Source organism: Lacerta agilis, chromosome 3 (assembly GCF_009819535.1).
Source record: "Lacerta agilis isolate rLacAgi1 chromosome 3, rLacAgi1.pri, whole genome shotgun sequence".
Classification (NCBI taxonomy): Eukaryota; Metazoa; Chordata; class Lepidosauria; order Squamata; family Lacertidae; genus Lacerta; species Lacerta agilis.
Genome location: NC_046314.1, coordinates 51,235,013 through 51,258,442, shown reverse-complemented (window position 1 = coordinate 51,258,442; position 23,430 = coordinate 51,235,013). Strand labels below are relative to the sequence as shown.

The 23,430-nt window shown below is 42.6% G+C and overlaps 1 protein-coding gene across 1 annotated transcript; it reads left to right on the top strand.

The window, feature by feature from the left end:
- The first annotated feature begins 4,140 nt into the window (after positions 1–4,140).
- GPRC6A (G protein-coupled receptor class C group 6 member A) lies at positions 4,141–23,142 on the top strand. Its single transcript, XM_033143666.1, has 6 exons — positions 4,141–4,445; positions 8,085–8,388; positions 11,761–12,591; positions 17,426–17,638; positions 20,452–20,575; positions 21,503–23,142. Exons 1-6 carry the CDS (start codon positions 4,252–4,254, stop codon positions 22,633–22,635), a joined length of 2,799 nt encoding a protein of 932 aa, XP_032999557.1. The 5' UTR covers positions 4,141–4,251; the 3' UTR covers positions 22,636–23,142.
- The last annotated feature ends 288 nt before the right edge of the window (positions 23,143–23,430 follow it).

The window sequence follows — 23,430 nt, the reverse complement described above, 5'->3', positions numbered from 1 at the left end:
TGTCACAGTTTTCAGAACTTGCCAGACAATTGTGCTTGGGCAGGGTTCTTTTTACTTAGCAACTGGTAAGAGCTGGAAAACCTGTCTTGGCTTGTGGCAGCAAGCTTGCTTGCTTTAAATAGAATTATAAGATTTAGATAAGGAAATCCTTGGGCCTTCACATTGGAAATGGAAGTTGACAGAATAAACAGTAGCTATAATTGGTACATAATTGGCTGTTATTTATGGAAACAACAATAATTTGATGTGGTGAATAATCTTATGTGTTTGGAATTCTTTTGCAGTAAGAGAAAGCATTTAAAAAGACAATTTGATTAAACTGTGTGTGTGTGTGTGTGTGTAAATGTGTGTGATTGTGTCCATTTATTAGGGGTTCATTTTTGCTTGGCTTTTTGGTTAACTGCAGATGGGGATCAGTGGGTTCTAAGCAGTGTAATCACAGAAGATGCCATCTGCTCACTGGTAGGAATGATCCTGGGTGAATGGTTTATCTGGTTACACTGCTTCTGCCTTTTCCCCTTTGCTCCAGCTTCCTCCTCCGCTAGCAAGAAAAGCTGGAACAAAAAAAATATTACCAGCGCCCATGCAAGGAAACTCTACATTGGCTGAACCTGGCTTTTTTGTTCTTAAAAATATTTCCTGCATATTTCAGTTTCTGTATGTGTGGTTTTTAAAATTTACAGAAAAAGGAACCTCAAAGCAGCAATATAATGGGGGAAATGTGACTTAAGAGTATACAAGTTGGGTCCAGCAACCAAATTTTACAATGGATTTCCAGTCCCTACCAGCAATGTTCCTGTTTAGCACTTCAACCATGGAAAATCCATTTTAAAAATATTATCATTAAGCCCTTGTTGGGAAGCACTCCTTATCTGTAGTTCCCTAAGGCAAAGGAGCATGATAATGGAAACTCACGCAAAAAGGATAAACCTGTTGAAGAATGAATGCATTCAGCAATCACTTTGTCCAAGTGATGTTGTTGTAAGAGTTAAGACAGAAAATGGTGTATAGGCAGTTCTTGATTCCCCTAAAATCCCTTTTATTCTGCAGGATCTGCTTGAGTTGTGAAAAGTTCGTAGAGTACAGATGTAGTGGTTGTTTAGCAGCACACTTGCAGGACCAGGCATCGGGCTCACCATACCCCAACCCATATAAATAAGAGACCAACAATAAGAGGTGCAGGCTGCTTAAATCAGTGTTTTTCAACCACTGTTCCGCGGCACACTAGTGTGCCGCGAGATGTTGCCTGGTGTTCCGTGGGAAAAATTCGAAAGATTTTTTTTTTTAATGTCAAATTTCCGCGGCGAGCGGGTTCCGTCGGGGCGCCATTTAGCCTCTCTGGGGCATCGCCCTCCTCCGGCCAGCAGCACGTCCGTCCGTCCAGAGGGCCGAATGGCTTCTCTCTGCCTTGCCGGCCAGCGCGCCCGCCCGCCGGGGGACTCTTTCTTCTTCACCCCCCTCCCCGCTTCGGACTGCGCAGGGACACAGTGTGAAGACACACAAAAGGGAGGAGGGGGCTGCAGCTGCGGCCAGGGTCCGGCAGGACAGGCGAGGGGGAGGAGGCGGGGGCGCGAGGGGCTCCCCGGTCCTACTTTCGGTGCCTCTTCATTGGCCTTTGGCTGGACCCGGGCGGCGGGGGGAGCCAGCCCTCAGTCCCCTCCCCCGCGCAGGCACCTGAGGTCAGCCTCGCCAAGCGCCCGCCTGAGAGGAGGAGCCGGCGCGGGGTGAGGAGGCTGCCGGCGGGTTCTCCCGGGGGATCCCCTCGCTGCCTCTACACCGGCGCGGCTGTGGGGAGGACGGGGGCCCGGTGGGAACAGGCAGCGCTCCTTGATGCGCGCCCTCCTGAACGGGCTTCTCGCCCCGAGGATTCTGTGCAGCGCTGCCCGGCCCGACAGGGCTGCATAGAAGAGCTTCCAGTGCCAGGAGCAGCTGGGCGGAGGGGCTTCCCGCCGGCCATGACGAAGCGCCTCGCAGCCCGTGCAATAAGGGAACAAGATCCCCCAAGAGCCAGCGGCCTGTTGCAACCTGAGCGCAGGGAGAAGGCCTGTCTCTCCCAGGGCTGCGGACCCCCCGGCCCCCAACATCTCGCTCGCTGCGCTGCTCCTGCCCGAAGTAGACCGTCAAATGCGGGGGGGGGTTGCTGAGGGACCCCAAGGAGAGCTTCGTGGGGGCTGCCGGGGTCCCAGAGTAGAAGAAAGGCGGCAGATAAAGGGCAAAACATGCCCCTCCAAGCACTATTAACCCGTTGTTGCCTTCCTATTTGTTGTCTATTAAAATGATGGCTTGGGGCAGAGCAATATGTATTTGAAGAGCCTGCCAAACTCAGCTTTCTTTTCTACTTATCTATTTATGGCTGTCCTCCTAGCTCTGATTTTGATGAATTGCTGCTATAACTGGAGACCTTCTTGAAGCTATGCAAGGTATGACACACAGCACTTAGGGCTGATAAAGATCTCTCAGCATCAGTGCTGTGTGTCTGCCCCCCTCCTGCATCCTTTTCTCACAGTAGCCCAATGGGAATAAGCTTGAAAGCAGGGCATGTGCTCCCAACATGCTGCCTCCTATGTGAGGTAGATTTGTGTTTATTTGATTCCTATTCAAGAGAATTACTTTATATATAGTCAATATAGGCACAGAGTTAATTTTTTTAACATTTTCTAATGGTGGTGTGCCTCGTGATTTTTTTCATGAAACAAGTGTGCCTTTGCCCAAAAAAGGTTGAAAAACACTGGCTTAAATGGACAAGGGGTGGATCCGAAGGAAGCCTACCTGCTCCATGGGCTCCGCCCCATGGCACAGCCCAAGTCCCAGCCTGCATCCCCATTCGCCATATCAGGATGCAGGCTAGGATTCAGTTCCTGATAGGCGATGGGGGCTTCTGCCCCCACTGCCTACCAGGAAAGGCACAGCAGTTCCACACATGCAAACATCTTCCACCCCTGCCTTCTAGTTAGAACCACCACAAACATTGTCATCACCAAGCCAGCTGACTTGCAGAAAAACTAGGTGGCTGGAATTGCCTTGTCCTCCAGCTCTGGATATTGCCTGCTGCTCTTATAACTTTAAGAACTGGTGCCTGAGCTTGTTGTCCTCTCATCCCTCAAATCCCTTTTCCCCTTATGTGTTATATCTTTTTCAGACTGTCAGTCTGAGGCAGTGGCAGAGCATAGATTCCTGCTGCACACCAGCACCAGGGGGACAGGGCACAGAGGGCGGATGGAGTCCGCCGTGCCAGCTCGGCCCTTGTGGCACCAGGGGGACGAGCCCCAAGGCACACAAAATCCATTGCATGTCATAGTCTCCAGTTGTCATGAAAATGCCAGGACCCTTGGAAAAACCCTTAAGCCATCATGGCTTCTCAGTGTTATGCAGAACCCCAAATTTCTAAATGCAAGCCTTTCCTTCCTCCTGAGTCCCCTCAACCAAACTCAAATCTATCTCAGCCTTGGGCATGATTCAGTGAAATGGATATAAGGATGAAGACAAGAGTAAAATAATAGATTAAAGGAAGAAAAGGGAGTGGAACCAAGGCTGCAAACAAAGCATACATTTAAAGCACACACCCCCAAGAATCCTGGGAACTGTAGTTTGTTAAGCATGCTGGGACCTGTAGCTCTGTCAGAGGCAAACTATAATTCCCAGTATTCTTTTGGGCTGCGTGTTTCAAATGCACTGTGTGTGTGTGTGTGTGTGTGTGCGCGTGCACGCGCGCAACCCAAGAGATAAGGCACAGAGAAAGAAAAGTGGGTATCATGGTGTGCACAGGGGTGCAGAGAAACAAGAGATGGAGATACAGAGACAAAAAAACAAACAAAAAAGACAAGAGGTACCCAGAATGTGGGTACTGCAAACCTACATAGAAGAGTAGGAGTGAGTGTGTATTATTAAGAGGACAAAAAATATAGAGCTTCACCAAAATCCTTCTCCAGTTAATTTGGTGATACAGCTCTCCTGAGTTTGTAAAAAACAGTGGCCCTCTGGAGTGATTTGAGTTGTGCACTCTTATTTTATAAGCCCCCCCTCCCCCCCCAGTTTCCCCCAGACTTCCCCCTCCCTCATAAGTCCTCCAGTGGTATCAGTTAAACAGCATGACCTGTCTGAGCTGGTAACCAGCATTTGGTTAAGGCGGTCTTGGCTCCCAGAACAGCCCTGTGCCTTGCTGATGTTTACAGGTGAAATAGGAACTGTGTTGTTGGCAGGGCTGCTCGCCTAATTGACTGAAGGCAACTAAAGATCAAATGAAACAGAAACATGGCAATATTTGGTGTGTTGATGCCTGTCTTCCTGATATGCTTTAATATCGGGCAGTCTTGCAGGAATTCTGATGACTTTGTGGGTGCCAGCTCTCCGGGAGATGTTGTCATTGGAGGCTTGTTTGCAATTCATGGCAAGATGTTGCATTCAGAAGAAAACCCCCTCAAGCCAGTGATTGCCAATTGTGCCGGGTGAGTAATAATATCAACTGTGTCAGGAGAATGAAAAGAGCAGGATGACATGGACATGAATGGAGCAAATGAGAAGGGGGGGGGGGAGCTTTAATTCTTTAGAATCTTTATATCACTGTTTCTTAATAGGGTAACAGCAACGAAAAGTGTGTGTCTGATTTGCATGAGTAAAATCTAACGTGAATGACTGTGAGAGGCTGCAATTACTTTCTATCTCTTACGTTGTGTAATGTTGTATGTACTTATCAGGAAGTTGATCCCATTAAATGTAATGGGACTTTTGAACAGGCATGCATAGGATACCACTGTTAGTGTCCTATTGACTTGCACCTCTTTTACGGTTTATAACTAACCCCTGCATTTTTATTACCTCCATACAACACATATTAATATGGCATAAAACATAGTACATAACTGGAACCCAGACTGTATATTGTATTTCTTCTGTGTTATACCATAGTATCCAACATTTTCACTTTGGCAATGCTAAAGCCTGACAATGTACACCTATAAATGTCTTCTCACAAGAAAGCCTTACTAAGTTCAATGGGACTTACTCCCAGAAAAGTGAACTCAGTGGGACTTACTTATGAGTGGAAATGTATAAGCTTGAACTGTAGTGACATAAAATAATAGAGAGCATTTTTGACACAGAACATCAGTGTTTTCAGAAAGTACAGTTGAATCTCTTTTTCTATCATTCCATGTCAGTCCTTTCATTACTTTGTAGACTTTACATTGCATTGATGTGTCAACATTTTGACAGTGCCAGCCAAAAGGCAATTAACCTGCTATCCATAGACTGTTTACATTGATGTTTCCCAAGTGAAACTGATGTGACTACTCCGCAAGAGAGTGTTTTCAGGATTGCAGCATAACTGCTTTTAGGATGGCTGTATAAGTAATCCAGAAATGTATTCAACTCATAATCACAGTTTACATTTAATGTAAGTTGTCCTCTTTTAGTTTTAACAAACAAATCCATTATATGTCAATATATGTGTGTATCACCAAAATCACCACATAGGTACCTTATTGAATTACTAACTGATGCTTGGGATAACAGCTTAGTATAAGCTTAGTATAATCAAATACTCTGACTCCAATTGTGAAAAGGAAAGGCAATTTTTCATAACTGCTGTATATATTGAAACATCTGAACAAGAAAGATGTGGAAGTATAACCTTCATATTCAACCCCACTAATTAAAATATACCCCACTATGTAATTAAAATCACCTCTCCTCAGTTAAATCATCAAAAGCTCTAAATGGAACCAGTTAAACTAAAGCTTGCAGCCTTGGGTCTAACATAGTCCCAGTGATGTACTGTATGGAGAGGGGAGAGACAAAAATGCCACCAGGGGTGCCAACTTGAATAGCTAGAGACTTTGAAGATAGCTAGAGACTTTGTTAATTGCATAAGAAACAGGTAAAGCTTTCAGAATTACAGTAGGGCAGTTACAGAAGACTCCTGAGGATGCATCTCAGTGGTAAAGCACAGTGGAGGTCAGAGGTGGAGCTAGCTGCTCCGGCACCTGGAATGGCGCACATGCTGTGCATCTGGGGGCGGGGCATGCCAGCCATGGGGGTGGCATGGTGAGCGTCCCACGGGGCGGGGCGGTGAGCACAGGGGTGGGGGCGCCTGCAGCAAGTGTCCCACGGGGCACCGCAGAGAGCATCCCAGGGGGGCAGGGTGGTGATGTCACCCTCCCCCTCAGGGATGGCACCCGGGGCGGAACGTGCCCCCCGTACCCCCTTCCTCCACCAGTGGGTTCAGTCCCTGACATCTACACCTCAGGTGCTGTTGTTGACATTGAGAGAGATGAATGGTCTGACTCAGTTTGAGGCAGATTCCTTTTAACCTTCTGTTTCCCGTCCCTTCCCCTATTTAAAATGTAGGGCTCTGTGGGGCCAAACAGTTAGCAAGACAAATCAAAATTGCCCCCTCTCAACAACATGCAGTTTGAAAAGCCCTTCCCTGGATACCATACAGCACAGCTTCATATGCTGTGCTGTGAGATTTGGGGTAGGTGAGTGTCGTGTAACTGGCCCAGAATGACTGCAAATGCTACTTAATAGCTGATGGCAAAGTTTCTAGACATATCTTCTATTAGGGAAATTGGTGGTAAATTTCCCAAGAGGGTTAAGAGATTATTGGAGAAGATGAAGTCATTCTCATTCTCCTTCAGCCAGAGAGAAGGGGCATGCTAGATATGGGTGGGAAAACAACAGAAGCATATTGGGCAACAGACTCTGAGTGGGGCACACACAGAGAACCAGGGAGACAGCAATGTCTGAAAAGTGTGTTTTTGCAGGAAGGTGCCCCTCTCTGGAGATCTGATGCGGGGCAGTGGATTTGGCTTCCTATTGGAATGTTAAGCCGTCCCTCTATCTATGTTCAACCTATGAATTTGAAAATGAACTCAAAAACCAAACCTGGGTTAGCCCCGCAACCCAGGAACACTGTATCACTTGGAAAAATCAAAACTGGCATTGGCAGTGGGACTATATTACTTTGGAGAGAAATTCTGGGTTGGTGTGGTTCAGCTACAATGAAGCATGAAGCAGCAGTTAAAGTTGTTTCAATAACAGTACAGTAGTATTAGTAGTAGTAGTAGTAGTAGTAATAGCCTCACATTGACTTTAAGGTAAGCATGAACAGACAGACTGGAGGTCTCCCAAGTACAACCTCTAGTCTATAGAGACTAAACATGAGAAGTTTAGCATTCCTCCTGATGCACACTTTTTGTGTGCAGTTTTGCCTAATATATGTATTTTTGTAAAACATACTTTCACAAATATTGTTGTTTTCACAAATATTGATATTTTCCCCAAGATAATGCATTTTGTATGTTATTTTCACAATCATATTAATTTTTATGCTTATTTTACTGTAGTGCATGCATTACACATTACTTGGCAGGGAGCTGCATTGAAAAATTCAGAGAACTGCAAATTTCGCAGGATGTCCTGTTTTTCAGTTCTCATGTTGTTTTGTGTGAATTAGGTAGGTTCACCTTTAAAGGCAAACTGCAAAATTGAAAATGGTTTTTTAAATTTATATACGGCTACCTGTTTTTTTTTATTTATCTCAACATTTATGTGTTTAATGTCTATGAACCTGCTCATTTATCTTTTATAGAAAAAGCTGCTATTATTTTAAGAAAAGTGTGAGCCAGACCAATTTCTTGATAGTGTGTGTGTGTGTGTGTGTGTGTGTTGACAGACGGAGAAGGTGAGAGAAAGTTAATGAGGTCAGAATGACTGCAGATGCTCCTTGTCACCTGTGGCAAAGATTCCAGACACATCTTATGTTAGGTCAATGGCCCAAGAGGGTAGGAGACAGTTGTCGGTGTGACTCATCCTTATTAAGCTATGAGTGAAAAACAACAGAAGCAGTATGGAGGAGAAAGACACACACACAGAGAGCTGAGTTTTTGGGCAGTGTAAGCTAACAGCATTGGGAGGGGCACCATCTTTCTCTAGAAATGTGACATGAAATCCAAATACTACAAAATGTCATTACCTTCCATGGTGGATACACTCTCAATATATGCACACTGCACATATTAATTTCATATCATGTGAAGTAGCTTTGGGTGGCATAACTATAATTGACTTTATGTGTTTCTTGACAGCTTTGAAGTTCAAGTGTTTCTTCAGAGCCTTGCAATGGTCCATGCAATCGAAACAATCAACAACTCCACACTCTTACCTGGAATTAAATTGGGGTATGAAATCTATGACACTTGTGCAGAGGTCACCAGGGCAATGGCTGCAGCTCTGAGGTTCCTGTCCAAGTTCAATGCCTCAAAGGACTTCGTGGAATTCAGGTGCAACTATTCAGACTATACGCCCAGAGTCAAAGCTGTCATAGGTGCCACCTATTCAGAAGTATCTATGTCGGTTGCAAGAGTATTGAATTTGCAGCTTATACCACAGGTAAGTCACTTTGAAAAGAGCTTCTTGCTTTCAACAGTAGGAGCATTTTAATAAAATCATCGGAATCTGAATATTATAAGATGGCTTGGCTGGTGGATGTATATCAACATGGAAGGGACAATATTCTAGAGTACTGAATAAACAATATGCTTTTTTCTTGGTTATCACATTTTAACATGGAGTGAAGAAAGAAGAAAGCATAGAGGCCACAACTTTATTTCCATGAATTTGGTATGATGTGGATCATGAGACTTGGATAGGATCAACAGACCTTTGGTGCTCAGTGGAATCACCCAACCTGTTGTTGGCTGAGCAGGAATTTCAATGACCTAAGACAGCACACAGTGTGAGACACCCTGGCAGTGTAGCTTGCTCCGATGTAATTGTGCACTAAGGGCTGCAGCCTTAATCTTTGATTCAGATGCACAGTGCTTTGCAATCCCCCTTTTGGCCAGTTCTTTACCTGTCCCACACCAAACTTCATATGTATGATGTAATATTTGACAGGTAGATATGGCTTGGCCAAAATGGCTGGGGCAGGGGCAGCTAATTAGGCTTGTGGGCTGAAGAGACCCCACCACTGCTTTAGAATACCAGGGTACTGTCATGGTTCAGAACTGGAGGAGGAGCCAGCTCAAACTAAGGCTGGTGTGCCACCCACCAGCTGGGAGTCAAACCAGGATCTTGATGCTGGTGTTCCCTTGCACATGGTCAGGATCCTAGGCTCCTCCCCTGTTGCACTGGCCTTTTGAATGTCAGAAGGATTGTTTATTGAGGTGAGCGACAATTCAACGATGTGATCTCCACAAGCAATCTGACAGAAAACAACAGGGCTGAATGCCAACAACATTTTTGCATCTTCTGACAAAGACAAGTCATTTGGCACCACAGGTTTTTGTTCATCTTACTTGATTGTTTTATCTTAATTCACTCTGGTGCCACAGCTATGGAGCTGCCAAGAAGGATAGCAAATGTGTGTGCAGGCAAACAAAACAAACATCAACCCCCCCCCCACCATGCGCGCGTGCACACACACACACACACGTAGGGATTAGCAGTAAGTCAGGCTTGAATGACTTAATATCCCATTTGCAGTAATCAGACTGCCAACTGATTTCTCCCCCCACCCCGATATATGTGGTTGCTAGCTGTTTATATTTCAGTGAACTGCAATTCTAAAAGAAACACAAAACCATGGATTGAAAGACTTAACAAAACCATCTAAAGACTTATGAACATAAACTTGTTTTAAGAGTCTCCAATGGGGTGCACACATCACAACTGGCAGCCACATACTGGTTCTGTCATGTGCTGAGCTGTTTATATGCAGCCCGCTATCAGATCAAGAGACTTTACCACACAACAAGATATCTGCCCCTCCTCGCCGCCTCCGTAAAAGCTTTGAGAAAGTCGCACAGTCTGTAAGGTGAGCCGCTGAATAGAGATTTCTTGCCACCACGTACCACATGTTGCAATTAACAGCAGCCACCGCATGGCAGCTGCCTCATGTTTTCCTGCCTGAATTGGTGGGGGGGGTGGGTGGGCTGAGCACACAATATATCTTCAAAGTGTATTTGAAGCACATCCCCCCCCTCAAAGAATTTTGGGCGCTAGATTTTAAGGGTTGGTGGGAATTTCAACTCTGTGTGGGGTAAAGCACCGTGCACAGAATTCTTCCTGTAGGGAAATGTGCTTTGGATGTGCTTTAAAGATATAGTGTGTGCACAGTTAACCTTCAAACTGAACAGAAACTGTAGCGACAGTATGAATGGTATGTACAAACAAAACACTGCATTAGCCCAGATGTTTTCATTCAATAGAATGAGTGCAGGTTTTTTTCAGATGGCCTATCCTTGGGTAACCCTTTCCATATCTCTTTGAATGTCAGCCACAGAATCTCTCTGTGTTGCAGAGGACTCTGTGGTGGTGGTGGGGCGCATCCTGCAGGGTACTGGCTGCCAGCCATGATATCAAACCTCACTCTGACCTGCATGAAATGAGTTTTTAAAAAAAAGCAAATGTAGAGTTTCAAGAAGCAGGTTTTGAAAATCCTTAATCTGAGAAAACATTTCTACCTGAACGCAAATTCTACTGTTTGCCTGGCGAGGTGAAGTAATATGTATTTTAGTTCATTTGTGTCTCCAGGCAAGTACAAAGTCTTGCTACCAGCCTAAAATACAGCTGAAGTTCAGTTAGAAGAAACTTCCCTTGGATTCAGCCCACCATGCTGATAAGGAGAGTGGTGCATGCTCTGTTGGGCATCCTTACTCTGGGATATGCATTTTAAAGATAGCAGTGGATGAAACAGCCTATTTCCATCCTGTCAGTTTTTCCTATGTACAGAAAGAATCTACAGTATGCTACCCCATTTACATGTGGATTAAAAAAAACCCACACCCTTCAAATCTGCAGAATTCTACTAAAAACAAAAACCAGGTACTTATGAGGGGATTAGAAGATTGTTGTTCTTACTTTCTTTTTAAATAATCAACTGCTTAGAACAGCTGAAAGAAAATTAAAAAAAATTAAAAAAATTCCTTCCAGTAGCACCTTAGAGACCAACTAAGTTTGTTCTTGGTATGAGCTTTTGTGTGCATGCACACTTCTTCAGATACACACAGCTATAGAACAGCTAGTAACTTTACCATGTTTATCCAGTTAAAAAAAGTATTTTTAAATGCTTCCAGGATGCAACCATACGTCATAATGTCCATAATGTAATGTCATTGTATTGTTGTTAGGTTGTTGGACCCATGTGTGTATCGGCTCATAGATTATGCAGTCTAATTCACACATCTGTGTCCAATCCATGCATGGGTTGTTGTTTTGCAGGGATGTGTGTGTGTCGGGTAAGTTTCAAAGGTAGAGCAAACCAGAATCCTCCAACACCCTTGTTGGAGGAGTGCATTGCTTGAAACCGATGAGGTGGCTGTGTAAGGTTGGCTAGTGTGAAAGCAGGAAACTGAATTAGATAGGTCTGATCCACCAGGGTTCACTTTTCAGTAATAATATTCCCAATGTTGAAATGGTAGTAATGCTTTGGGGGCCCTGCCCAGAAAATGTGTTGCAATGGCCCATACACAGAGAAGGCTATTTCAAGCAGCTTTTAGTGGTGTCTGTGGAAGGAGGCCACCATGCTGTGTTTCACTGAAACGTACATATATCTGTTGGAGCGTAAGAGCACTTAGATAAAAAATGCACCAGGAGTTGAGAGAGTGAATTATACCCATCTCTGCTTCCCCCTTTGCAACAGCTTATTTGATGCTTTCAAGAACTTGAACCTTTAAGGGCCAAACTGTCATGGCTCCCCTGGGTCTTTGTTCAGAGCTGTTTCCCTGTGTCTATAACAAAGCTGTTTTGTCATCTCCGCAGGTGAGTCACGCTTCAACTGCAGAAATCCTTAGTGATAAAGTCCGCTTTCCGACTTTTCTGCGCACCGTGCCTAGTGATTCTTATCAGACGAAAGCGATGGCACGACTGATCCACAGGTCAGGGTGGAACTGGATTGGAATCATAGCCACCGACGATGACTTTGGGCGCCTCGCTGTGGAGAGCTTCGGGTTACAGGCAATGGCAAACAATGTCTGCATTGCATTTAAGGAAATGCTGCCAGCTTATCTCTCGGACAGCACCATTCATGGCAAAATTAATCAAGCTCTTGAGAAGATTGTCAAGGAAACCAGGGTAAACGTCATTGTTGTCTTTCTCAGGCAATTCCACGTAATGAGATTGTTCAGAAAAGCAATTGAGAGGAACATAAATAAGACCTGGATTGCAAGTGATAACTGGTCAGCAGCTGTCAAGATTAGCACCATTCCAAATATCAGTCGCCTGGGGAAAGTGGTTGGATTTACCTTCAAAAGTGGCAACATGTCATCTTTCCACGATTTCTTGAGCAATCTACATACAGCCCCCAATGGAAACAACACGTTCTCAAGGGAATACAACACACTTATGGCAGCATGTTCACATATAAATGATCAGGATTTGAGCAAGTGCATTGGTAATTACTCTGTTGAGAGAGTGCTACAGAACCGCACTAAACCAAGTAACCAGTTTCGGAGAGAGGAATTTCTCATTGCAAACATCGAACCAGGATTTATCCATAGCACCATGCTAGCTGTATATGCAATTGCAAATGCCATTCGGAATCAGTGCAAGGCCAGAAACTGCAAAGACCCATATGCTTTTGCCCCTTGGGAGGTATGGTTTAAACATATTTTTTATTACACATATTTTTTCGCGCTTTTCATCTCTTCCTTTCCAACATTTCCATGCACAAACCATTGGGCATTACTTCAAGTGGGTATGACTTGAACAATTTGATATTTTCATCCTCGTTACTCTACAGGAGTTGCAACAGCTTAAAGATTTGATACATTTGACTTAAACTTTAACATTTGTATAAATCACTGCCAAAAAGTCTCAACAAAGATTTAAAAAATCTCACCTGAAAACTATCCGAGCTTAACCCCTGGAAATGAAAGCTAGTTCATACAGGTGGGTCATTATGCTTCATGAACAAACTTTTTGCTCAAGAATAGGAAAAAGAAAAACATTAATAAACTTTTCAGAAAGCATTGCATCCTTTATTTTATATTCCCTCCCAACAATTCTGTTATCTTCTTTACAATTATTTCTGCTTAATCTTGGGGAGAACTGGATGTTGAGATAGAATTGCAATCCCAGGGCAACACAAACGAATGCGTAACTGTAAAAGATCAAGAGTTTTCAAGCACCTGCTGAAACCTTACTGAGGCCTGTGCTGGTTACTGATGCCAGCCTTTTCCCATAACTTCTTTAAAAGTTTAATTTTCATAGAATCATATATTTATATACCTGTGAGGGACCCCAAGGGTTCTAGTTCTACCCCATTCCATGCAGGAATCTCAGCTAAAGCATCCAAGAGAGATGGTAATCCAACCTCTGCTTTAAACTCCCAGGTGAAGGAGAGTCCACACCTTCCAAAGAAGTCCACTCCACTGCTGAACAGATCATACCACCAGAAAGGTCTTCCTAATGTTTAGTTGGAATGTCCTTTCTTGTAATTTTAATCCATTGTTTCGGGTCCTACCCTCCAGAGCAGCAGGTTGCTCCATCATCCATGTGACAGCCTTTCAGATATTTGAAGGTGGCTACCATATCACCTCTGAATTGTTTTGTACAGGCTGTTAATGCTGCTGGGTTTATTTTATTGCCACTGTTTTTTCAACTCGTGTTGTAAACTACCCTGCTGTTTTCACAATAGGCAGCATATAAATATTTGTAATAAAGAAGACTACATCTGTCCAGAACAAACCCAACCAGCTGGCTTTGTTCCTTCTACAAATCTCCTCAGCTACATTTTGACACTGTTTGAGATACGTTGATCTGGTGAGCGTATTAATATGCACAATTCTCTGGGTATTTGAGTCTTCATGCTGAAGGGTCATGTGGGGCCTGGGATCAGATATTGCTACAGTGCTGAGAGGTTGAGACTATAATCAGAATCTTTTGCTCTAGTGTTGACACACAGCTAATGCTGTTCTTCTTTACCGAAGAATCCAGAGGACATCCTTAGAATCACATCGTTACAACAGATATATTGATAACCATTTTATGAAAATGTTACTGTTATGGCTTTCCCAAAACATTCTGGTTTTTCAAGTCTCACCACCCACCCCTAGCTTCCCAGATCCCTCCATGTGAAGAAGATCTGTCCGGTATTTCCCTTGGTGTTTTACCGTATTGCAGATCTCCTCCCACAGCATATTCAGTCTGAGTTAGGGATGGAGGAATAATTTGTTTTACATGGATCTGAGTGAGCATTGCCCTGCATCAGACCTCTTCCTGTACTGGGTGCCCACTTATGACCAAGCCACTTGTGCAATTCAATGTGAAATCATTTGCAAAATAAAATAAAATAAAATATGCACAACTTATTTATTTCACAAAATTTATATAATACCTAAAAGTAGTTTACATAGATGAGTCAGCCCTCCTGTGGAACTATGTTTTTGAAGCATGATTTTGTAAGAATGAATACATCAGGATTTTTATACACACACACACACACACACACACACACATGTTTTTGTGTGTTGTTTTCTTTAGGAAACCAGGAATGTATATGCATATAATATTATCAATATCAGAATGCATATAATGATGTGCAAAACAAGGTTGGTCAGGGACAGGGATTAATTGTTAAACCACTGTGTGAATTGTACCTCAGAAAGGTTTTGTTGGGGGAAAGGGGCGTAGTGGGATTCCCAGCCATTCTCCTCTGTTGGAAATGTACAGCTATGAGTGCCATGGGCCTGTTCTGTGAGCCCTAAACTAGCTTGCTGTCCTCAGGTCCTCTGGAGGAGACATTTCTGTTGCTATTGTTAAAGTAAGATTTAACTGCTATCCCAGTCAGGTTCTATATGTGGAACGAAGGGGTACCATCTTGTGCTTTGCCTTGGGCAGAAAAATGTATTGGGCCTGGCCTGGGAACTGGGTACTTTTATTTGGGACTGTGGGCTGTGTGGAATGCTAAGCACTCCCTATCCCCTCTCTGCCATCCCCAGTTGCAATTTAGATGGAAAAAGGAGATATAAAGGCAATGCTATTTGGAAAGGGAAGTGTTAAACTGGTGAGGTTGATTCCAAGAGAGGACAGACAGGACTTAGAGAAGGAAATGGCTGAAGCACAATCTGAAAAAATAGAACGATCCAATTGACCAGAATAGAAATCGCACAGCTTTTCTATTGATTTAAAAAGAACTCTGACGTTCCCTGACCTCTGAAAAGAAACAGAAGCTGAACAGGGGAAATCAGGAAAGGGGAATATTTTGTTCAAGACACTGTGCAGGTGCCCCATAAAAAGTGAATGAACAAAGCGTGCCTATTCCACAGTAAATGCCCAATGTGGAGGCAGCCATAGCTAGAGAGGAACATTAGGCAAATAAATGGGAACTGATCTCCTTTATCTAGGGACCTGGGGCAGCAGTACTCTCTGCTGCATTTTTTACATAGTTAACCAACGTTTATTTTAAGATAAACAAAGTTGAAGCACCCTGACTGCATGTGACCCTTTAGCTTTCTTTGACCTTCTGTGACTGAAGAAAGATTTTTGTTGTTGCCTAAACTTCTTTTTTCAGGGGAAGATATACTAAGGGGTGGAAGGATCTATCAATTTCAGTTCTCTCAGTTTCTCATTCTAATTCAGTTCTGCATGTTTCTGGTGCAATTTGTGATTTCTTTATTTTTTTAAATCAGCATAGATTTCTCCTAATTTTTTTTTTTGGTATGGACTTTTCACTAATGTACACGTTTTTGCAAGCAATTTTCTCTGATATGATGCATTTTTGTTATCTTCACCAATGTCTTCATTTTTAAATGCACACTTTCCCCTCATATATGCATTTTTGTAAACATTATTTGGTTGGACAACTGCATTGCAGAAAAGTGCAAATTCCCAAGAATAGATGTGTTTCAGTTCACATATTGCTTCAGAAAGTGAGAATTTGGTAGATTCATCTTTAAATTAGAACTGAATCTAATTTATCCTCCACTCCCAGACCACTAAGGTTACATTTTTTTAGCAGAGGAGAAATGAAATGTCATACTCAAATAGGAAATTTATGAAACATTTGAATACAATTTTTCCCCATTTTGAATGTCTTCAATTTTAAACTTTTGCTTATGAAATTAGACTTCGGAGTACTTTTATATAAAAAAAAAAACACCTTACCTCTTGTGCCTTGAAAGCAATAGCAATAGACTATTAAATGTGAATATTCAACACTTTGACAACTTCCCCCCAAAATGATCCTTTTCCAGCTCTACTTTATTAATGGGAAAGCAGTTTCACAAGTGATTCTTAGAGCTGCTCTTCATGCCCATAATAAACACGATTCCAAATTGGAAAATGGAATTTGGGCATTCTAAAATGAATCAGGAAGGATGAATCTGGGAATAAAACACATCAGCCAAGAGATGAGATCAGTCACACTGTGATCAGTCTGATCGAGATTAGTCACATAACAAGTAATTCTAGAATCGTTTTTTATTGGCAATCCTTTCTGCAAACTGATAAAACTCAAGTTGCCCAAATATGATTATAATGAGTGAAGTGAGGTGTGAGCTCGGGGGCCAGGGACAGAGAATTAAGGTATTTACAAGAAGAAAAGGAATGCTACAAAGAACCGGAGAAGCTGAGAGAGGGAGAGTTGGATACCTCGGAGCTCGTGGCAAGGAGAGCTTTGGACTGTGCCTGGATCTGTGGACGTTGGGAGAGGGAAGTTGTATGGAAGTTCAGTGCTGATGCCATCAGGAGAAGAAGAATGGACAGAGGGGGTGTGGGGTGAAGTATTAAGTAAAATCTAAAGCAATCTGTTATGGTATTTTGAAATCGGAGGGTGAACACTGTCAACAATAGTTTGTTTTATTATTTGTTTGAATATGAAAAGAGATATTTTAAGTTTTTATGTTATTAGCAGCAGTTCAAAGGATAGAAGAGATAGATTTGATGAGGATGATTTGTGAGGATTTATAAGGATGTAGTATAAATGAAGTCATTTTAAGTGGTTTAAGTTTATAGATTAAGACGATTAAGACTAAGATGAAGATTAAGATGAATGTTTTACTCTATATATATAATTAAGTTTAATTTTTTTTAAATGAAGAGGTTAAAAAGTAGATTATGGATATAAACTCGAAGGTGAAAAGGCAGGGGAAGTCAACTGTCAAGATTGGAAAAAGAAATTTTTTTTTTTGTAGATGTCTAATTAAGAAGAAAAATCATGGCAATTTTTGTATAAGATGTGTAATTGTATTTGTTTTGTATGTGTATAAATGTAGGTGTGGTTAAGGTTGTATGTTGTTATAAGTAAAAATGTCAATAAATTCTTATTAAAAAAAAAATATAATGAGTGAAGTGATCTGGCCTCTGGAAGCATTTCTTTTTCTTCTAATTTTTTTTTATTTGTACTGCCCCTCTATAAAATGCTACTATATTCCATCTCTCTTCCCTAAGCACTGATTTGCATCACAATTCACTTTTATCCCTGCAGCTGCTTGAAAAACTGAAAGAAATCAGATTCACTGACAATGAAAGGGAAGTCTATTTCGACTCTCACGGAGACATCAACACAGGCTATGATGTACTAGTTTGGAAGGAAATTGATGGGCGGATGGTGATTTCCAACATAGCAGAGTATGACCTTGAGAAAGATGACTTCATCTTTGCAGATGAGGAAGATGAAATGGAGTTCCTGAATCTAAAGGTATGTAGAGGCACACAGATAAAACCAAAAGGGTTTTAAGCACTTCTGAATTTATCCTCTTGTTTTCAAGTTTTATGGTTGAAAGAAGGGAAAGCAGGAACTGGGGAAACAAAACAGAAGAGGATTATTGAATAGAATGGTATTAATGTGATGGTTACACCAACAGCATTTTATCCAATAAGTCGGTTATGATGAGCTTGTAATTCTAAATAGGCAGGAATTGGTGCTAGCTGCATGTGGATGCTGTGTGATTTGCAAAATACAGTGTGCATGCTGAATGTACACCCAAGACCCACAATTTGCATATGTCATGCATACTTAAACTTGGATCAAGACTTAGTCATGATTTGAGTAGACCCACTGAAATCAATGGGACTTAAGCTCAGCACGACTAATGAAAGTTCCACAGATTCCAATGAATCTACTCTAAAGTGCAGCTAAATCTGGATTCAACCTTATAATACTCTGTTTACTAAAAAACAAAACAAAAAAACACCACTTTAAGATAGTCAAAAGCAGGGGTCCTCAAACTAAGGCCCGGGGGCTGGATGCGACCCAATCACCTTCTAAATCCACGGACGGTCTGGGAATCAGTGTGTTTTTACATGAGTAGAATGTGTCCTTTTAATTAAAATGTATCTCTGGGTTATTTGTAGGGACTGCCTGGTGTTTTTACATGAGTAGAATGTGTGCTTTTATTTAAAATGCATCTCTGGGTTATTTGTGGGGCATAGGAATTCATTCATTATTTTTTTCAAAATATAGTCCGCCCCCCCACAAGGTCTGAGGGACAGTGGACCAGCCCCCTGCTGAAAAAGTTTGCTGACCTCTGGTCAAAAGTGACTCTTATTTGTGAAGCATCCTGGGAACCAAATGAAGGAGGGTATATAATGTCATTATTTAAAATATTCCCTCCCACAACTCCCATTTTGCGTCAAATAGGTTTTACAGGTCTGTGAAACAGTTCTAAACCTGTTTTGTCAGAGTTAAAAGTGGGATGAGTTCATATACCAGAAGGAGGACTCCCTCTTTCAACCTACCTTCAACTCATTACCAACACCAACACCCTGTTGTCTGTGTTTACCTCCAGCATAAAGCACACATAATTTCTTTTAGATTAGGGATAGCCACAGTGATGCCTTCTGGATGTTTGACTATACCTCCCATCATCCCCAGCCAGCAAAGACAATGGTCAGAGATTATGGGAGTTGTTGTCCAACAACATATAGAGGACACCATGTTGGCTATCCCTGCTCTAGGGTTAGGTTTTAGATGATATCTGGTGCATTTTATCTAATGTTCTTACAAGATGATTATATAAGTGGCATAGACTCCACACAAAGTATTATTCAACCAAAATATTACTCACATTATATAAAATAACTGCATTGCAATACTGGTGTCGATATACCCGAAAACTCAGTGGTAGAGCTTCATATGTAGATGGTCCCAGGTTCAGTTCCTGGCATCTTCAGCTAAAATTAGCAGGTGAAAGACTTCCTCTTGCAACCCTGGAGAGCTACTGTAAGTCAAACAAGACTGGCTGGAATCTAGTCAGTAGACGGCCAAATAGTCTGACCTAATGACACACTCACTTAAGTCTGGATTTTCCTGGACATATCCTGGACATATCCAGAATACTGCAGTCAGCAGCAGTGTCCTGGCAGAAATTGGGGAAATGCCCGGGAAAATCCAGCCGTATGGCAGCCCTAGTGTCATTAGGTCAGAATATTTGGCTGTATGTTGGCAGTGCCGTTTTTGCCGTTTTCCCATAAAAATAGCTCAAAAACAGCATTTTTCTTTGTGATTTTGCCCAAAAAGCTCAACAACTTTGGGCAAAACTTTAAAAAGCTCAGTTTTTCACTGTTTGAAATATAGCAACCGTAAACGACACAAGTTTTTAATATATAAATTAATAGGGTCAGGTTGTGGGATAACATTGCATGCCCAGGCAGAGACCCCCCGACCCCAAGAGCCACCCGGAAGAAATGAATGACTTATGACAACGTGTTATGGGTTTAAATTGGTCACAACTTTATTTAAACTTTCAGATGTAGGAAGACCTTGGCTTAGGCATTGGGTGTGTATCTCTCCCAGTCCACAGCCAGGGATCTGAGGCACATCAGGGCAATCAGGTCTTTCTGGGAAGTGGGCTGGCTCTGGAATATGTTCGTTTATGCAGAGTGCCCGCCCCCATTTCACTGCAACATGGGAGAGTGCACTGACAATCTTTCAGTGTATGGCCAGTGACTCCCCTCCGACTCAGCCCCTTTAACGGGGGAGCTGACTGCGTGCTCTCAGGTAGGCTCTGCCCCTTTTAACTACACAGAGAGCTCCACCTCCCCCCGCCACAGATAGGTTCATTAGAACTGAGGTTTGGAGGGAACCTCAAAGGGCTGTGACATAGGGAGGCGGACCAAGAACTTCTGCCGTGGTCTCAGAGATCAGGGTGCTGCACGCAGCCACGCAAAGGGCGCCTTCCGGTTGATGGGAGAGTGGTTATTGCTGGTTATTTTAAAATGCAAGAACTCCAGGTTATCTTTGCCTCTGAGAGCCAGTGTGGTGTAGTGGTTAAGAGCGGTAGACTCGTAATCTGGGGGACCGGGTTCGTGTCTCCGCTCCTCCACATGCAGCTGCTGGGTGACCTTGAGCTAGTCACACTTCTCTGAAGTCTCTCAGCCCCACTCACCTCACAGAGTGTTTGTTGTGGGGGAGGAAGGGAAAGGAGAATGTTAGCCACTTTGAGACTCCTTCGGGTAGTGAAAAGCGGGATATCAAATCCAAACTCTTCTTCTTCTTCTTTGGTTTTGCAGAACATTCAGTCCAAATGCTCCAGCAAATGCAGCCCAGGACAGGTGAAGAAAGTTTCTGCAAGCCCACATACCTGTTGCTACGAGTGTATAAGCTGCCCCGAAAACTACTACACTAATAAATCAGGTGTGGAATCTGAATGAATTAAGGCTTTATCAGAACAGAATGTTTGCTTAAGAATAATAATTTTAATGTATTTTTCTGTGAATCAAATGTATTGCTGATTGTTTCAAGAGCCACAGAAATTGTGGGGTGGCGAGTGGGGATGAGGCAGACAAAAGCAACCTGATTTCACATACACAATCCAACTAAAGTACATTTTCTGAAAAAGCACTGAAGTGAAGTGCCCTGTATTTCTAGCCATTGTGACTCAGTTAAGTAGCATGGGCAACAGTCCTCTGCTGGAACATCTGAATCCCAGTTCCAGCTGAAATGGCCTGGCTTCTGTGTGACTACATTAACTTAAATCTGGGGTACCTGATTTACCTGAGGGCACATTTGGAAATCTAATAAACTGTTGTGGGCACTACAGAGCACCCATTTCACAGGGTAACAACTGGTGATCCTCAGATACCACCTCAAAAGCATATGCACCCCCCAAAACCAAATTTAAAAAACCGGCAACACCCCCTCCAAAAATAGGTACCCCCGCAACAGCACAAAGACCAAAAACCCCTCAGTTAAAACAACATTGAGAAAGCAATGGGCTTTAGAAGGTGCCAAGAGAGGCATCTGAGGGTGTTGTGGTCCCCATGGGGAGCCCCATGTTAAATATTGAATGTAATTGATCTAACATGATTGTATTATTTTTTATATGCATGTATATATTTTTACATTGCTCACAAAAATATGCTATTGATCAGTCTATAAATGCAGTTGTTGTTGTTGTTGTTGCTGTAGTTGTTGGCTAATAATATGTATTGGCTCTCAAAGCAAAACGAGTTCATTATAATGGACCACAATTATGCATTAAATTGCCCTAATCTCTTCAATAAGATTCACAGCACTGCTAGGGGCTAGTTGTCAGTAAGTCTCTTGTTTCTCTCTGCACAGATATGGATTACTGCATTTTGTGCAACAACAGGACACACTGGGCCCCTGTGAACAGTTCGAGGTGCTACAGGAAGATGGTTCAGTACCTCAACTGGAATGACTGGTTTGCTATTTTGTTACTGGTACTCTCTGCCCTTGGAATTGTGTTGATTTGCAGCATTATCATAATATTTACTAGAAATGTGGACACTCCTGTTGTAAAGGCATCAGGTGGCTTGACTGTCTGCTATGTCATCCTCCTCTGTCACTTCCTTGCTTTCGTGAGCACAGGCTTCTTCATCGGCAAGCCCATGGCGTACAAATGTAAAACCCGGCAAGCTCTCTTTGGCATCAGCTTTGCGCTCTGCATTTCATGCATTTTAATTAAGTCTCTGAAAATTCTGCTGGCCTTCAGCTTTGATCCCAAGTTACAAAAATGGCTGAAGGGCCTCTACAAGCCCATTCCCATCGTGTCCTTTTGCACCGGGATTCAGGTCATGATTTGTGCTGTCTGGATCAGTGTTCGAAGCCCTTTTGTGGATGAGAACTTCTCCATCCGGAGAGTTATTATCCTGGAATGCAACGAGGGTTCGGCTGTAGCCCTGGGGATCATGCTGGGTTATATAGCTCTTTTGGCATTCATATGCTTCATATGCGCCTTTAAAGGTAGGAAGCTACCTGAGAACTACAATGAAGCCAAATTCATAACGTTTGGCATGCTAATCTACTTCATTGCGTGGATTACGTTTATCCCTGTCTACACAACTACTTTTGGCAAGTACTTGCCAGCCGTGGAAATCATTGTCATTTTAATATCCAACTATGGGATCCTGTGCTGTACATTCCTCCCCAAGTGCTACATCATACAGTATAAGCAAGAGACAAATACCAAGTCGGCCTTCCTGAAAATGCTTTACAATTATTCATCCAAAAGTGCAGGGAGTCTAAGCGTAAACCAAAGTTCTCTGGACTCGAAAAGCGAGACGCCTCCGATTCCCAGTGCAAATGCTTGTTGCAAAACTAAGGGCCAGAAAAATTGGGTGAATGGCAGCTGCCATTTCCAGGCATCTGGGTACAGGGAGATCAGGAGGGAATTTCAACCCACAAATACAGCAGGGCCCACCACCCCAAGAAGAAGACTCTCTAGCATATGAAGCAGCTGTGGTAGGAAATGTAGTTTTAGGACAAGCAAACCTTCTTTGATCTCCCCATAAGTCAGCCTTCCACAACCTGTGGTCTTTCAAATGTTATTGGACTACAAATCACATCATCCCCAACCATTGGCTGTGCTGGCTGGGGCTGATGGGAGTTGGAGTCCACTGCTTAGAATGTTAAAAAAAAAAATTAAAATGGTTACGCGTGTAGGTTTATTTTGGATGGCAAACCACACACAAAAATGTCCAAAGAAAGAGTTCAAATGATGAAGGTTAATGGCATGTCCTTTGACAATAATTGCATTCCATACATAATTCCATTCCAATGGAGAGGTTGAATGACAAACGTTAAGGGGGAAATGTATTTTATTATACAAATAAAAGCCAAATGACAATTATGCTTTGAAGACACCTAGTGCCCAAAGGTAAAAGACCTCATTATTAAGTTTATGGTGCAAACAACCACGGATCCAGTACTTCATTGTCATTTGAATGGGTTGCACCATTAGCCCTGACTGATTAGCTTCCAATACAAGGTTTCCCACAACTGCACAGATAACCTTTGTACGTTAATCCTGATTTTACTTTTATGTGTGTAAATCGGAAGGGCATGTTGATCAGGAATAGTTGAACTCTTTGACAAAATAATCAGGTCTATAATTAATCTCACAGTAATTCCATTTATAAGTAATTATATGAGAAAACACATTTAAACATTTAAAATGCTTAGCAGGTTGTCTCTGTCACATTTGCTTTTTCCTAGTGCATTTGGGTTCACATGGCTGGAATCACATA